The sequence below is a fragment of the Rhinolophus sinicus genome, linkage group LG15 (assembly GCF_036562045.2).
Source record: "Rhinolophus sinicus isolate RSC01 linkage group LG15, ASM3656204v1, whole genome shotgun sequence".
NCBI classification, from domain to species: domain Eukaryota; kingdom Metazoa; phylum Chordata; class Mammalia; order Chiroptera; family Rhinolophidae; genus Rhinolophus; species Rhinolophus sinicus.
The window spans coordinates 25,943,980-25,962,212 of NC_133764.1; the positions used below are offsets into that span (position 1 = coordinate 25,943,980).

Here is an 18,233-nt window from a genome sequence, read left to right on the forward strand (position 1 = left end):
ACATCCTCTGCAGCAATCAGCCCAAAGAGTCAGGATTTGGTCAATAACCACCACCTTCCTTTTGTTGTTTTTTTGTAATATTTTTTCTTTTTATTTATTAGTTTTGTAGGTGTGTTGTTGTTGTTGTTGTTTTCTTTTCTTTTTTGCCCATGGCCTACCCACCACCCCATTATTTCAACTCAGGACCAATAAGAGAAAGACAAATATGCTCTCCAAACCAATAACCTAAGATGCCAGGTTTCTAGTCAGCCCACTTCAGTTTCCCCATGTCAACAATCTCCGATCAGAGCATATCTAAAATCTTTTTTTTTTTTTAAATAATAAAACTTTTCCACTTCCCTGTGAATCTGCAAATGCAAATGATGGTGTCTGTATAGCAAGCTTTGAACAGTAGCCCATTTGTTCTCATTTTGGGTAGTATTACTTATTTCCACAGCAGTGTAAAAATCATGGAGAAAGAAAACTATGAATATTTCATTCTAATCCATCGAAGATCACACTTTAGTCTGGCTGTTTCTACCTTAGCTATTGTTCTTTTTGCCAGTCAGTATACCAGAGCCAAGTTACTTCTCTTAATACATAAATGATTTTCCATCACTTGGAAGACAATTTTCGTATTCTCCTTCAAGATTTGATATTTCAGACTCAAATTGGTATAGTTTCTTTCTTGGGAACTGTAATCATTTGAAAACAATATCTAAAGAAAAGATTGTGCTATTATTTTAGAAAAACCATAATGATGATGCTATAAACTGAAACAATAGTACAGTAAAATACCTGCTGTCAATCGTGAATATATCTGTAGAAAACATCAGAGGGCGATCCCTAAATTTTGCTGATAGTGAAAAGATACACCCTACAAAGAGTTATGAAAGTTTATCTGTAGTACCTTGAAGATGTATTGGATAAAATGTGAGTTTAGGCCTATGATGGCATAAATAATGTGAATGAAAAACGTAATGGCTTTATAAGAAATATTAAGAATAAGGAATTAGAGCATTATATTTCTCAATCACATCTTTTAGTTTTGGTAATAATGAAGTTTCTTAAGGAAGTAAAAAAAAACCAAAACCCAAAATGTTCTAATTTGTGTTACACTATTTATATATCTGAGAAAAGAATGAAAAAAATTCAAAATATTTGTTAGAGGAACAAAGTATAATACGTAGGAAGTAGCATTTATAATAAACACATTGGGTAAGGTTTTGTCATAAATTATTTGCTATCATAGAGGAGCTTCCAAATTATTAAAACAATGAAAGTTATATCAATTGATTTTTTTAAAAAGCCATAGAATTCAATGACGTCATTTTCAATCATTTATATATAATATGATATATACGATATATAGAGAGAATATCTATATCTATATCTATCTATCTATCTATCTATCTATCTATCTATCTATCTATCTATCTATATGGAGAGAGAGAGAGAGAGAGAGAGAGAGAGAGAGAGAGAGAGAGAGAGAACACTTCAGAGTAGAATTCCAGGCATTTACCCTACATAGTTAAAAATTTGAACTTTAAGGTCTTAATTTACAAATAGGTCTTAAAATTTGCTGCTAGGATTATAGTTAATCTGTGATGTTGGCACTGTTATTGGAATGACATAAGAGAAAGTAGTATATTATTTTGTGAAAATATTCATTATTAAAAAATAAGTAACCCCTTTGGAAATAGGTTCATCTGAAATCCCCTGCCTAAATCTAACAGCAAAGTAATCTCAACGAACATTTCTACTGAACATTTCTAATAAAATTCATTGTCTTATCTGACAAACCCATTTCTTTCAATTATGTTCATTATCTTGATAGTATGCAAGTGTTGAATATTGCTGAACAAAAGACTACAGACTCGATTTTGGAATAATAGTAGCTCCAATTGGGAGAAAAAAGATTGACGTACGGTTCACATTTGAAAGGAATGTTACGTTATTCCAGAAGATGATCTCTGTATTATAGATAGATAGATAGATAGATAGATAGATAGATAGATAGATAGATAGATAGATAGATATGCAGTGGTATACCATTTTAAAGACTTTATCCCATTTGGTTGAAAATCATACACCAGGCCAAGCTCCCCACGCTGCACTCTGCTCCTCTCCCCCCGCAGGCCGCCATCGCCCACCATGGCCTCCATTCAGCAGCTGGTAGGAGGACGGCTCTTAGTGGAGAGCAGAGGCTTTGATGAGTACATGAAGGAATTAGGAGTAGGGATGGCTCTACGAAAAATGGGTGCCATGGCCAAACTAGGCTGTGTCCTCACCACTGACAAGCAAATACCTCACCATAAAAACTGAGAGCATGTTGAAAACAACGCAGTTTTCATGTAACCTGGGAGAGAAGTTTGAAGAAACTACAGCTGATGGCAGAAAAACTCAGACTGGGTGCAGTTTTGTCAACGGCGCATTGATGCAACATCAGGAATGGGATGGGAAGGAAAGCACAATAACAAGAAAACTGGAAAACGGGAAATGAGTTGTGGAATGCGTCATGAACATTGCCACCTGTACTCGGGTCTATGAAAAAGGGGAGTAGAAATTCCATCATCCTTCCGGACAGGAATTGGCTGCACGAATAAACAGTTCAATGAGCAAATCTCTCCATGCTTTTTTTTTTTTTTTTTTGATTACTGTATTCAGTTATCTTTATCACAAACATTTTACATGCAACTATTTCCAAGTGTTCATTTAATTAAGATCATCCCTTTGATTAGGGAATAAATGTGTTTATGCTATTCCAAAAAAAAAGAAAAAATCATAAACCATAAACTGAATAACAGGGATAAATCTGTAAAAGCAAATCTACTTGCTAGGTTGCTATACACTACCATTGGTTTCTTCCTGAAAATACTAATTAATGATGTTACCAGCATATACCCAAATTTTTACTAAATTTTCAGCAAATTTACACTTGATCACATGATTCTCCTAAATGATTAGCGACATTGTTTAAGACCAGGCATTCATACATAGGCAAAGCCTAGCCTAATGGAGCAACATGGCCACATCATTCCCTAACAGCACTACTATATGTAATACATACGAGAACCAGTCCAATTGTCTAAGGAAACAAATGATAATAACAACTGAATAAAAGGTTATCAACAGAAATATTTAACTTTAAAAATTTGGTCTTTGTGTCTCTTTAGTATCTCTTAGTTCAAAACAAGAGACCTTGTGAAATGCCAGTTAGTATGTATATGGTTTTCTTATTCATGGGTACATATCATAGAAATCATGTTTTTGCAGTAGTCTAATATTCCAAAGATTGATTGCTGAGGTCTTGTTTCATTGAATTCTTATGTTTTTCTCATGGTTAGACCGGGGTTAGGAACTTTTGTGAGGGAGGTCACAGAGGTAAAATGCCATTGTCATCACATCGTAACAAGGGTATTTGCTATTTATACGGTTTATGACTCTTGATGTAGACCTTGGTCACCTGGCTGAAGGAGCATTTGTCACATTTCTCCTATCAAGTTACTTCCTCTCTCCCCATTCCCACTTTCCACACTGTACTCTTTGGAATGAAGTCACTGTATGCAGCCTACACTTAAGAAGTGGGGAGTTATGTTTCCCCACATATTTGGCATTTTTCTGTATGGGGAGATTTGTCTCATCACCTCCATTTATTAATTTATCCAATTATTTGTGCCAGTATGGGCTCATGGATATTTATTTTACGATTTGAATTATAATACAATACTATTTTATTCTTTTTGTTCAAATGTTTCCAAGTTTGACCACTGAGAACTCTTTCAGTTTGCTCCTCTGCTCCTTTGACAACCGCCAATCAAAGCTTTTTTTTTTTTTTTCAGTATTTTCTCATGTTCTGCCACTCCAACATGCTCCAGGCTGATTTTGTTTATTTTCTGCCCTAGTCCTTGAAACATAGGCACACACTCACGTGGAGAATGATGTGTAGAGATGGAAGCAGAGACTGAAGTGCTGCAGCTGCAAGCCAAGGAATGCCAAGAATTGCCAGCACATCATCACAAGCTAGGAGTAGGCAAGGAAGGATTCTCTTCTGAGAGTCTCACGGTGAAACCTGCTGGTATCTTGATTTTTGACTTCTACCTTCCAGAACTGAGAGAGAATACATTTTTCTATTGTTTTAAGCCAAACAATTTGTGGTACTTTGTCATGGCAGCCCTAGGAAACTAACACATCCCCCTGAAATCTGGCCCTGCCCTATTTGGTTCTCTCCATCCAGTGAATGGCACCACGATTCGAATGCCCAGTTGCTCACCCTACAAACCTGGGAGTTCTTGATTTCACTCTTTCTCTCATCCCCACATCTAATATATCAGCAACTTTGATTGATTCTACCCCCAAAATACACCTTGAACCCATCCATTTTTTTCCATCTGCTTAGCTACCACCGTGGTCCAAGTGATAGTTATCCCGAGCCCAAATAGATTAGCAACAGCTTCTCACCTGGTTGCCCTACTCTAATTCTTGCCCTTTCCAGTCCTTTCTCCACATAGCAGCCAGAGTTACCCTCTTAAAATATAAACCAGACCATGTTACTTCCTCGCTTAAGAAAATATTTCAAACTCCTTATAGGAGTCACAAAGGCCCTGTGAGGGTCTGACTTGACTCCTAACTTCTCCAACTTTGTTTCTGGTGACCTTCTATCTCATCCACCAAACCAGCCACAATGGCAGCTCTCCGGCCTCAGGGCTTTTTACCCTTCTGTCTGGACCCCTGTCCCCCACACTCTTCATGTGGCTGGATCCTTCTCAGGTTCTTCAGGTCTAATCATAAATATTTAACATACGGTATTTGTGAGATGAATATGAGAATGAGCTCCTCTGTAATTGCAGTTACAAAAACTGAGACTCAGGAAAGAAAAATATTATTATTTCCTACCAGTATTTAAATTAAGAAAGTGTTAAATGAAATCACAAATATAGTGCAGGTAATTTATTGGTATTTATATTATATACAAGAGCTCTACTAAGTCAGGAGGGAGGATAATAACATAGAATTGAAATAAATATTGTATTATTATACACTTAGAAAATATTAGGTCAATTATTGCTTTCAGAGCCAAGTCCCTCATTTGGGCAGAATGAAAGATATTTGACCCAGAAAATGTTTCCTACTGACAAGACATTTTTACTTCATTCCTCTTTAGAATTTATTGAATGCCTGTAGCCTTTACACTAGAATAGAACAAATTGTCAACATATCAGGCACTAATATATACAAATTCAATTTTTTCTTTGAACTCTTATTTATCTTCAAAATCTCCTCATTCATAATTTTCAGAGTTGCTTTCCCTAAAATTAAAAAAAAAATACAGTTGACTCTTGAACAATGTGGGTGTTATAGGCACTTTTGATTCCCCCAAAACTTAACTGTCCCTCAGTATTCACTGGGCATTTGTTCCAGGACCTCTCACAGACACCAATATATACAGATGCTCCAGTCCCCTATATAAAATAGCGTGGACCAATGCATATGGTTGGCCCTCCACATCTGTAGACTCCCAATGGGGGATTGAAAACAGTACAGGTATTTATTGAAAAAAATCCATGTATAATTGAACCCATGCAGGTCAGACCCGTGTTGTTCAAATTGTATTCTCCTACATACCATACTAGTATATTTTTCAGTGTCAAAACCCATTATGGATTGTAAAAATAATTTATTAGTGACCAATGTTTTTAAAAAATAAATACAATAGAAATATCAGAGTTCATCACATTAAGTTTCATAAAATTTGATTTCAGTTTTACTTGTGTGTGTGTGTACACGTGTGCATGTATGTATGAAGTCACAAGATGTCTTACAAACAATAAAATGTATTTTAAATGCTCAAAGTACATCACAGCCTTTTGAGAAGCAGTATAGGTTAAAAGCTTTTAAACAGATCTGCATTCCAGTCCTTCCTCTGTCCAAGTAACCTGACCTTGGACAAGTTATTTTCTGATCTGAAAAATCACGTAATAATAGTATCTACTTTATGTGATTATCTTAAGCACTTTTAAAGCACTTAGCAAATGCACCTAACAAGCACTCAATAGATGTCAGCTATTATTATTAACAGTCTTTAGTACTGTTAAGTCTCTTTATGATTTAAGAAGTTCAATCCAACCTATATTTAAAGTGGATGCACTTTAAAGGCAGATTCTGGCTGGTAGTGTAATTGGTTGAATACTCCTTTGTTTCCACTACGAGACTGTAAATTCATGAAAGACTTAAGAAGTTAATGTCAAGTATAATAAACAGCAAACCCCACAGATCGGCCCCTATTTCCTTAAATGCCACCAGGAACCAAGAAACAATATTCCATATTGATTACTACAAAATTAGAGGTAAGTAAACCGATGGTCCCAGAAGGAATGGCATCTTGTATGCTTACATAATAAAAGACTTATATGGCCTAACCCTAATAAGGTAGTTGGATCCCCGAAGAAATAGATAAATGATTATTGGCTCAGCAGTGAGCATGGAAATCAGAATCTTCCAGCTGTTAGTATTTTACATGGAAATGGCTACATGGGTAGAGTTCGGCAAGGATCTCTAGTATCTGTACTTGGCATGAGACTGTAGCACCATTTCTCCTTGCTCCGCCACTGCATGGTCACACAGTTTATGGCTAAGCCTAAAAGAATCTTGTTTCAGTTGGAACCACAGTGCCAGGCAGGTGGAGGAAAATTAGTGCTTAATAGCAAAGTGGGTGATCACAAAGAGAAATGGCAGAACAGTGACCCTTAGGACATCTAGAACTCTTGAAGGACTAGAAAAGGAGAAAAATCACGGAAAATGTGTGATACTGGTCTTCTTGAAACCTTGGTAACAAGGGTTCAAGCCTATTTAATTTAATTTCAAAATTAAGAAATATAGCATTTCTTGCATTGAGACTATCATGGAGCTATTACCTGTTACAACTGGTAATGGGAAATTATTGAAGATCTTTCAGGAGAGGCCCAATCCGAGTTGGGTGATTAAACTTTCAGTGGTAATTGGAATAGACTAAAAGAGGTAAAATAGGAGTCAGAGAGATCAGTTAGGAAGGATTTACTGTACAGAGCTGGAGTAAATCAAGTAAAAGCAACAGGACAGGAAGGGAAGTAAATTAATTAGTTATATGGACTACCTATTAGTTGCTGTGCTGGATACTTTCATACATATTAAGTCTTTTAATTCATACACTCCTTTTTGTGGTATTATTATTACCCCTTTTCTTCAGATGAGAAAATTGAGGCTTAGGCTAAGTAACTAGTCAGTCGCACAACTAGTAATTAACAGTCAAGCTACAAACCTGGTTAGTTTGACACAGGGGTCATATATTGTCTATCACAGCATGTTGAAGTACGTAGAGTAGGATGTGCATGGGGAAGACATGCAAGGAAAAAATTCATATGACAAGCTAAATTATTAGAGAAGAAAGAGGTCAAATTTGACAGAAGGTGGACTTAGGTGCCTAAGAGTTTGGATACACTCTTGCCAATGGCTAGTCATTAAGGTATAGCTGAAGGGTAGGATGGAATGACGTGAAAGAATGTGTGCAAGAAATCATAAACGAAGAGATAGAAACTTTTATTTGGGGAATTTTGGAAACATATTTAAGGGAAGAACATTACGGTATAAACAAGATTTAAATAGAAGAATTTTCTACGTATGTATATCCCAGCCAGAATTAGCATAAATAAAGTGGATAGTGGGCCAGGTATCAAACAAGTGGAGAGTTAACTTGTTGAGTATCGGCTCTGTGAATCGGATCAAGAAAACCAGCAAGGGAAATACTGAAGCATCTCTCTGTTTAGTTTGACCATTAGAAGACATAAACCTTAGCTAGACTTAGTAGATTTAGTGAAAACCTTGCTGGTAATAAATAACTAGGTTCAGTGGGTTTGAACAATTCAATGGGTGTGGCACAATAGGAAAGGAAGAAACTAAGATCCAGAAAGATTAAGTCACTGCCCGCGGACAAAAAAGATCTGGCTTCTGTCCAGATCTCTCTCTCTTCTCCTACCACTCTCCTCTTCATCTGCTAAGCTTCAGTCACACAGGTCTTATTTCTGACTCTTGAACACACCTAGTTTATTCCCTGTGCACTTTTGGGTCCTTCAGCTTAAAATATTCTTCTCCCAAATATTTACATAGCTGGCTCCTTCTTAAATGCCAGCTCCATTAGAAACATCTTCCCTGTTACTCAAGTGAAAGTAACTCTACCCCCAGTAACTCTATTATTTTGTTTGATTTTGCTCAAAAAACTTAATCACCACCTGTAATTATTTAATTATTGTGTCTAAGTGTCTATTGTCTGCCTCCCCCCCCCCGTAGAATGTAAGTTCCATAAGGGTAGGAAACATGTCTGTCTTGTTCACTCTAGTATCCCCAGGCCTAATAGGGCATGACACATAGTAGGAACTCAATAAATATTTTTAGAATGAGTCAATGAAAGAAATCAGATGGAATTAAAGTAGTGTCAAGCAAAAATGAAAATTAAGCCAAAACTTTTGAATGCCTATTTTCTAAGCATTGGACTTTGCACCTTCATATATATTATCCCATGAAAGCATTTAGGATTTTAACATACACATTCTATAGTCTAATCAACATTACACTTTGCTTAATTGTTTTTCTGTTCTTATGTTTTTATATCAGTTTATCTTGTTTGATTGCCTTGATGCATTTTATGAACTTTGTAAGCCACCTCTAGTATTTTATGCGTATCAATAATCTCATCTCTTCATGGACGGTGCAGATGCCTGACCACTGCAGTGTACACCTGAAGCTGAAACTGAATAATAATGAATGGCAACTGTAATTTTATATATATGTATACACACACACACACACACATATAATATATATATATATATATATATATATATATATATATACACACATATATATATTCAAAGGATATGGAGTACAGCATAGAGAATAGAGTCAATGGAATTGTAACAACTATATACGATGTCAGAGGGGTAGTAGATTGGGGGACGGGCGTTATCACTTTGTGAAGGGTGTAAATGTCTATTACATTGTTTTGTACACCTGAAACTAATAAAAAGAAGATGCAATTATGTATCCAGATCTTTGAAATTAGAGCACTTCAAAGACTTGAAGTAAAAATAAAAGAACAATGCAAGAAAATATTTACTCATATACTGGAAAAGTGAAAGTTCCAAAGGTAAGAAGTGGCCAATATATTCAGGTAATCTGAGAAAGCATGGGGGAAAAGAATGAACACTGCAATGATTCCTCTCACCTAAGTCTCATCAACACTTTCATATTTTGATCAGTGAATATGAATATCCTATATTTCAGAGGATTCTATATGTAGGTATGGTAAATCATTGTCAAGTCACTCTCTTAGTAGGATTAAAGTATCCTAGGGTCATCAACAGGATATTAACAGCAATTTAAATTCAATTGGAGCAATTTACAATATTTACATTTTTTTGTGTTTGGTGAAATACTTGGAGACATTTTCTAAAATCTATATGCATTTTGTGTAAATGTGCTCACCTATCAACAGGATGCCTGTTCAAAAACAGTAAGTATCAAATTATTTACAAAATGGTATTCCATTCTTCATATTGCCTTTATGAATTTGATACCTGTTTTTGGATTCTCTGTGTTTAAATCAGCAAAAAATAATTCATTTCGCAGCAAGGTGGTTGAAAAGGTAGAGCTTTAAGTTACCTAAATTTGAAGTCACTGCAATACTCATGAAGAGCTAGAGTAAAATCACTGAGATTTTTTTTCCATTTCTTTTGAGGCTATGTAAGGTCAGGATATATAACCATCTTGGGTGGAAAGTATGAAGTGAAAGCTGGATTGAAAGCAAGTGACTGTGAGAGAATCCTGTGTCCCCTGAGACAGGGTCTCCTTATTGTCATAAAAAGGAATGAAGATTGTATGTTTTAGTTCAAATATGGGTTCAGGTAACAACATCAGGACTTTCTCACAACTTTGCAATGCTTTGGAAACTAACTTTGACCCCTCTGACTTTAAAATTAGACACATAAGCATACTACAGATATATACATACACATGACATGTATGATGTAGAGTTGTTTGCTAGAGTACATACTAAAATGCTATCAATCACTAAAAATCTAAAATTATTATATATTGAATAATTTGTTAATACATGTTTTTTTCAGAACAAAATATTTGTCCATAATTAAAGCTATACATTTGGTCACTTATGTGAAAATACTAAATTTTTAAAAACAAAATACAAACGCAATAAAACCACAGAAGAAATTCCATGATTCCATGCTTAAGTGTTTCATCTGTGCATTGTGTGGTGTCTATCTTTAGATGCCAAAATTACTAAGGAAAAAAATTTACACAATAGTTTATTTTAAAACTAATATGAATAACACAGTAGAAAATTTCCATAAAATGATGTTTTCTAAATCTGTTATTTTTGCCTTTATACCATATAGTAGTCCTCCCTTATCTGCAGTTTCACTTTTCATGGTTTTAGTTACCCATGGTCAACCATGGTCAGAAAAGATTAAATGTAAAATGCCAGAAATAAACAATTCACAAGTTTAAAATTACAGGCCATTCTGAGTAGTGTGATGAATGAAATCTTGTGCCATCCAACCCCATCCGCCCTTTGTCCAGCATCTCCACGCTGTATACACTACCCGCCTGTTAGTCACTTAGTAGCCCTCTCAGTTATCAGATCTGTTATCAGATATTTTGAGAGAGAGAGACAACAGTCACATAACTCTCATTACAGTATATTGTTATAATTTTTCTATTTATCAGTTATTGTTGTTAATTTCTTATTGTGCCTAATTTATAAATTAAACTTTATTATAGATATGTATGTATAGGAAAAAACATTATATATATGTATGTATATGTGTGTGTGTGTGTGTGTATATATATATATATATATATATATATATATATATATATATATATATATATAGTGCAGTACTATCTACGGTTTCAGGCAGCCACTGGGGGTCTTGGAACATAGTCCCCACAGATGGGGGGACTGCTGTAACACTAAATGCAGACACCATTCTAAAAACTTAGTGATGGTCACACAATCCCTTATCCAAAGCTCTTGCAGTTACACTGTTAATTGAATTTCAAATTATTTGTCTACTAACCTCCAGGACCAATTTTTTCTAAAATGACACCTGCAAGAAACTAAAAATGCCTCTGAATTATTGAGTATTCAGGCAGACTAGGGATGTCACTGAATTGATGGCAAAGTTAAAAAAACATGGATTATGTTTCCATCACTGTCAAACCCATCTAACTTTCATTAATTTTGTAATCAATATAGACTAGCTAGCATATAGCTATTAGACTTTAATAGTAAATTTTTAAATTTAGGAAATTACTAAATTTCAAAACTTAACAATGGACAAGATAATGCATTATTTCAAAATAAAAGTTTTAAAATTATCTTTACTTATCATGCAGAGTAAATTTAACTCTGAACCTACAACCCAAAATTGCAGTATGATTATATGGCAGGGGTGAGGGATGGGGTAGTGGGCTAAGTGATAGCAGGAGTTGTATAAGATTGTTAATTCTTTACCAAAGTAGGAAAGAATTACTATTTAAAATTGAAAAAGAAAGAAACATTCTTTAGAGACATAGAGGTAAATCCCAGAAGAAACAACTTAAAAAATTAAAAATAGCTGTCTCTGAGAATTTGGGGATAGAGAAAAACAGAGTAAGAGATTGCTCTTTTATTATAAGTTTATAATACACTATTTCACTTTACAAAAAAAAATTTGCACATGTATTGCACTGAGTAAAAATAATTTCAAAAATCTACAGATGCTAATGTTCTACTCCCAGAGGTACTGTGTAACAATCTCTGAATAGATCTACCTATTTAAATGGTCTTAAAAGATTTTAATTGGTCAGTTCAGTTGGATAAAGCATTAATAAGATCATGGACTCATACCAATGCAGGCTCTGCCATAGCCCATGGACTCAAAAATGTACCCCCAATCCTAGCCCACAGATTTAAATAAACATTGAACTCATTACAAAGAGGACAGAGAAAGAGATTTTAAATGGGTCAAAAGAATCCATCACCAACCACTGCATGAAAACCTCCTTAAAAGTATACAAAAACCATACAGCCCATAAGTTAGTAACAGAATCTTTGTACATTAAGGATAGTAAGTTACATTGACAAGTGGAATCTAATTTCTCTCTTGTAATCAAAAATGATAGCAAGCAATAATTTCTATCATATAATTAGATTAAATGTATCTTTAATATACTCTGCTCCTGGGCCGGCCCGGTGGCTCAGGCGGTTGGAGCTCCGTGCTCCTAACTCCGAAGGCTGCCGGTTCGATTCCCACATGGGCCAGTGGGCTCTCAACCACAAGGTTGCCAGTTCAGTTCCTCGAGTCCCAAAGATGGTGGGCTCTGCCCCCTGCAACTAAGATTGAACACGGCACCTTGAGCTGAGCTGCCTCCCGGATGGCTCAGTTGTTGGTTGGAGCATGGGCTCTCAACCACAAGGTTGCCAGTTCAATTCCTCGAGTCCCGCAAGGGATGGTGGGCAGCGCCCCCTGCAACTAAAATTGAACACGGCACCTTGAGCTGAGCTGCCGCTGTGCTCCCGGATGGCTCAGTTGGTTGGAGTGCGTCCTCTCAACCACAAGGTTGCCGGTTCGACTCCCGCAAGGGATGGTGGGCTGTGCCCCCTGCAACTAGCAACGGCAACTGGACCTGGAGCTTAGCTGCGCCCTCCACAACTAAGACTGAAAGAACAACAACTTGAGGCTGAACGGAACCCTCCACAGCTAAGATTGAAAGGACAACAATTTGACCATTGTTCCCCAATAAAGTCCTGTTCCCCTTCCCCAATAAAATCTTAAAAAAAAAAAAAAAAAAAAAAAAATATATACTCTGCTCCTTCAATATAGCTTATCTTTGAGGTTCTGCTGAATTTTAGTTGCCATAACAACCTGAGTAAACCCTTTATTGCTTCAGACATCAGTGGCTATTTATAAATGCAACAGCTGGATCTGTCCAGCTAAATTTCTTTTATAAGACACTAAAACAGTTTTCATTTGCTCTGAGTAAACTTGAGAAAAATGTCAGGGACCACTAAAAGTAAAACATTTCTATGCAGAATATAGAAATGTACTATAAACTATATAGACTAAGTCAGAAAATGGAAAACTTCTGCATTTTCTTGCATTATTTCCTAAAGAAATAGCATGTTAACGCAAAGCTTTCTAAACTACCAACAGTTTTCTGAATTGAAATATGCTTAGATATTTTAAGTGAATTTCTTCTCTCCACAGTTAAAAAAAATGCAAGAAAATAGACAAAGAAGTAAACACTGGCATTTGCATTAAATAACATTTATCAGCAGCTAAGGCAATGTAAATTCATTAAGAAAAATAGAATAAATATTTTACAACTGAATCCTTTTTCTTTTCAAAATGATTGTATTAGTTCCATTAAAATAATAATAATAATTAGACTGGAGTAATGTCTACCTTCACTGATAAGAGTTTTTGAGTATACGTGGCTTAAAAATAAAAAGTTTATTCTGCAGGACGTAGCAGTTAATTAGCAGCTTCTTAGGATCTGTGCCCATGATACAGAGTCTCAGAAAGTGTTGGGTTAATAGATCACTCAGATTAAGACTGCTATAGTTAGGGCAATCTACTGTTTTTACCCACCAAAAAAAGTTTTAAATTACGTATAATTTATTGACCGATAATTGTTATATATATTTTTACCCTGAGCTGAGATTTTCATCTATGTGTTCATCTCCCTTCAAACCCTTTTCCCCAACTATAATTCATGTTTTAAATGTATATGTAGTATCTTGTACATCAATATTTGGGGATAGTCTTATTAATTTGCATAAATATTAAATTTCATACCTTGTTTATTTTGAATCTAATTGTCATAATAATTGTTTTTAATAATTAAAGAATGTACAAAAGACAATTTCCTAAGGAGAAAAAATTAAGAACCAAACAACAGGCAAGCCAAATAGCAGCAGCAATGTTATTTCCAAATTTCAAAGGATGACTATGGATACATAAGAACCATTCTTCTATATTCATTACTGTTGTATTTTGATATAAAACATATTCAATTATTAAATGAGGTCTTTCCCCTTTCACCTAAATCTTTCAGAGAATAGCATAATCACAATCCTAAGAAACCATTCCTGTGCCTGGAATTTCAAGTAACTCTGCCTTTCATGCAAGTACCCACTTGATTTTTTCCCCATTACTTTTATAGTTCCTTTCCTGCCCATTCCAGTCCTTGAGCAATTTATCAGAAATGCTTACGTAACAGGAATCTGCCCATTTCAGGTTCTGTTCAACTAGATACCAGTCTCCTTGAGTGACAGAAATGAGGATAAGACTTTATTTTTATATTTTGCCTTTACAGTTTATAAAGTGCTCACATTAACTATATTATCTGATGCAAAATAACGCTTTGACAGAAGTAAAAGAGATATTATTCTCATTTTGAAAATCAGGAAAAAAATAGGCTGGAAGGGTTTGCCCTAGGTCAAACAAGAAGAGCAATAATAATCAGAACTCAGCTTTCCTAACATACCTTTTTCACAACACTCTGCTGCCTCACTACTTTATTAGTGAGAAGGAAGAGAAAGTGGGGCAACTGACTTTGGCAGCCTGCAGTTGTTACAGACCCTGAACAACAGAATCAATTATAATCTACATTCTCCAACAGCAAGTCCTGACAGTATGGCAGACCTGGCTGATATCATAGCTTTGATTATCAACCACAGGCTTAAACTTATGCTTGTTAGAATTAGAATTTCCCTACAGAAAAAAAGCACAGTGTAGTCTAGAAAAGAACCCCTATTAGATACAAATTTTCATATTTTCAATCCATGGCCAATCTGTGTTTAAAATATGAATTATCTCAATTCAAAGAGTAAGTTTAAAATGCCTATGGGCTATACCGTTAAGAATGTGGACACACTATTTTTAGGAAAAACCTAAGCTTAGTATAAAGCCAGAAGAGAAGGGGAATAGAACCTGGCTCCATCTTTGACAATCTTCCTACCAGCTAACATATTAATTTTATATTATTTTTTGCTCCAAAAGACACACTAGAGCTGATTGTCCAGCTAGGTCTTATTTTCAGGGAAACACAGTAGTAAAAAAAACAAAGAATGGCAAAAGATCTGTATAGACATTTTTCCAAAAAAGTCATACAGATGGCCAACAGGTACATAAAAAGATGTTCAACATCACTAATCAGCGAGGAAATGTAAATCAAAACCTCAATGAGATATCACCTCACACCTGTTAGGTGGCAATTATAAAAAAAATTAAAAGATAACAAGTATTGGTGAGGATGTGGAGAAAAGGGAACCCTTGTGCACTGTTAGTGGGAATGTAAATTGGTACAGCCAGTATGGAATTTCCTCAAAAAATTAAAAATAGAACTACCAGATGATCTAGAAATCCCACTTCTGGATATATGTCCAAAAGAAATAACACACACACACACACACACACACACACACACACACTGGAGTATCATTTAGCTTTATAAAAGAAGGAAATTCTGCCATCTGTGACAATATGGATTAACCTGGAGGACATTATGCTAAGTGAAATAAGCCAGACACAGAAAGACACCACATTATCTTACTTATACTATGTGGAATCTTAAAAAAAAAAAAAAAAGTTAATCTCATAGTAACAGAAAGTAGAATAGCAGTCACCAAAGGCTTAGGGATAGGGTTGAAAAGGGGATATATTAAAGGTTAAACGCTTTCAGTAAAAACATGAATACATTCTGGAGACCTAATGTCGGTATGGTGATGTTAATGATAATGTACTTATACTTGAAATTTGTTAGGAGAATAAATCTCAAGTGTTCTCACCACATACACACACAAATAGTAACTATGGGAAGTGATGGATATGTTAATCATTTTGATTGTGACAATTATTTTATAATGTATACATACGAGGTCGGACAATTAAGTTCGCAAACTCATCCTAGAAAAAGTGCTACACACCTCACTGCTGAATATCACTATGGTCACCTTTGAAGTACTCCCCTTGGGAAGCTATGCACCAACGCCAGTGCCTAGTCCATCCTTCAAAGCAATTCTGGAACTCTTTTTTTGGAATGGCCATCAGAGCTGTCATCGTATTACCCTTGATGTCCTGAATGTCATCAAAATGTCTTCCTTTCAATATTTCCTCTATCTTTGGGTAAAGAAAGAAGTCATTGGGGGCCAGGTAAGGTGAGTAGGGAGGGTGTTCCAGTACAGTTATTTGTTTGCTGGCTAAAAACTCCCTCACAGACAGTGCCGTGTGAGCTGGTGCATTGTTGTGATGCAAGAGCCATGAATTGTCGGCAAAAAGTTCAGTTCATCTAACTTCTAAAGCAGCCTTTTCAGCACTTCCAAATAGTAAACTTGGTTAACTGTTTGTACAGTTGGTACAAATTCATAATGAATAATCCCTCTGATATCAAAAAAGGTTAGCAACAGCGTTGCAACAAGTTCACGAACTTAATTGTCAGATCTCGTATATCAAAACATCACAGTGTATGCCTTAAATATATACAATTTCAAAAATTTAAAACATTTTTAAAGTCACAGATGTGCATTCAGTCTGTTTTATTCCACTATTCTCAGTGTTTTAAAGTCATGCATATACCTATTTCCTATTTGTAGCCTAATAGGTGCATTCCTTTAAGACATTGATCACATCTTGCACAGTTGAATCCCAAGTAATTTGAAACAACAACAACAAAACATTTATCCCACATGAAAATGGGTCCCGCACTTAATTTTGCACATCACATGTATGCAAATCCTTCTTTAATCCTCCCAGCAATCCTGGGAGGTAGTTACTATTATCTAATCTATTTTCCTGATGAGAAAGTTGAGGTTTGAGACGTTAGGTACCTTGCTCAAGGTCATATAATTAGTACTGGGTGGACTCAGGATTAATTCCAAGTCGGTCCAACATCAAAATCCATGCCCTTTATCACCTGTATTGTTAGATGGTTTGTCATGTATTCAAGAAAAAACAAGTAATTAGAAATATGACTATGGAAAATTAAAGAGCACAGATAAACAACCATAACAACAGTTATAAGATTTTGTCATCTTATTTGATAAGGATTTATAAAGAAAAATAGATTTTTACAGTTATTCACCAAACTGTAAATTGATCACTTCTGAACTAGGCACTGTTCAAAGATTCCTGTCCTTACGGAGCTTACAAAAAGAGGTTTTTCCAGGAAGCAAGAAAGTTTCAAGGAAGCAGGAGAAAGGTACTACAAAATGACATAGTACAAAATGGAGCTGGGAACCATCAGTAGTAAATTTTACCCAGGATCTAGGTGATATAATTATCACTGGCTCATATATGGGTTGCCATTACATGGAATAGCAAGAAAATAGTGAACCTGGGAACTACATCAAAAGCTTACACTAATTAAAGGCTATAAAAATAAGTAGCCTTCAAATTTCTATAATTAAAATCCAATTTTTTCTGTATGCCTACAACAGTAATATTAAGTGATCTGGGCTGATATTTATGTATATGTGTATATGAAATATATATATGTATACATATACATGTATGTATAATCTTTGTCAGGGCCAACTAGTAGTCCTAAAATATGCTTTTGGATAAAGATGTTCTGAAGTAAATAAAATCTACTACTTGTTACTTGTGTGACCTTAGGCAACTTATTTAATCCCTCTGTGTACCTCAAGTTTCTCATCTATAAAATAAAGATAAGAGGTCCTACCCAATATAGGTTGTTGGGAAGGTTAAATTAGATAATGAGCTTAAATACTTAGCACAGGGTCTGTCTGACACACGGAAAGTACTCAGTAACACTTGTTATTAAGTACTCCTTTTTTCCTGTTTAACATTATTTAATTTTTAAGTAAGATGCTGATAATGAACTAGATAGAGTACAGATTTAACTTCAGAAAAACACTAGAGTTTATTCTTCTTGGAAAATTCATATATTTTCCAGGAGATAAAAAAAAATGTAGTGTTTTTTTTTTATCATACAAGTTTCAGAATGCTTGGGAATCCTAAGTGTTAACTAGTTTGAGAAGTGGTATGCTTATTTATAGAATACTTCACTTGCAGGAATGTAAGAATTTTTCTAGCTTCTCAGTGAACGTATGACAAAGAAATCAGTATTTAATACTTCAAATTTGGAGAAATGAAAAACAGAAAAATACTAAAAAGGCAAGTCTAGAAATGTTATTG

At 35.1% G+C, this 18,233-nt stretch overlaps 2 protein-coding genes across 7 annotated transcripts in view; one reads left to right on the forward strand and one right to left on the reverse strand.

Annotated features, from left to right (window-relative positions):
• Positions 1–5,713, forward strand: part of TRIM37 (tripartite motif containing 37) — a 162,144-nt gene extending 156,431 nt beyond the window's left edge. For 3 of the 5 annotated variants that reach the window (XM_074319741.1, XM_074319742.1, XM_074319745.1), the window contains one exon: positions 3,885–5,713. In XM_074319741.1, coding sequence (XP_074175842.1) covers positions 3,885–3,898 — 14 coding nt within the window. In that variant the 3' untranslated portion in view covers positions 3,899–5,713. Of the gene's footprint in view, positions 1–2,117; positions 2,180–3,884 lie in introns of those variants that run through there. The other 2 variants (XM_074319743.1, XM_019736345.2) reach the window with 2 other exon arrangements.
• The window catches only part of PPM1E (protein phosphatase, Mg2+/Mn2+ dependent 1E), a 125,898-nt gene that overhangs the window by 69,111 nt on the left and 38,554 nt on the right, over positions 1–18,233 (reverse strand). The window contains exon 1 of one of the 2 annotated variants that reach the window (XM_074319753.1): positions 3,911–4,008. The exons of the other annotated variant lie outside the window; for it this stretch is intronic. Coding sequence (XP_074175854.1) covers positions 3,911–3,996 — 86 coding nt within the window. The 5' untranslated portion in view covers positions 3,997–4,008. Of the gene's footprint in view, positions 1–3,910; positions 4,009–18,233 lie in introns of those variants that run through there. 2 annotated transcript variants of the gene reach the window in all.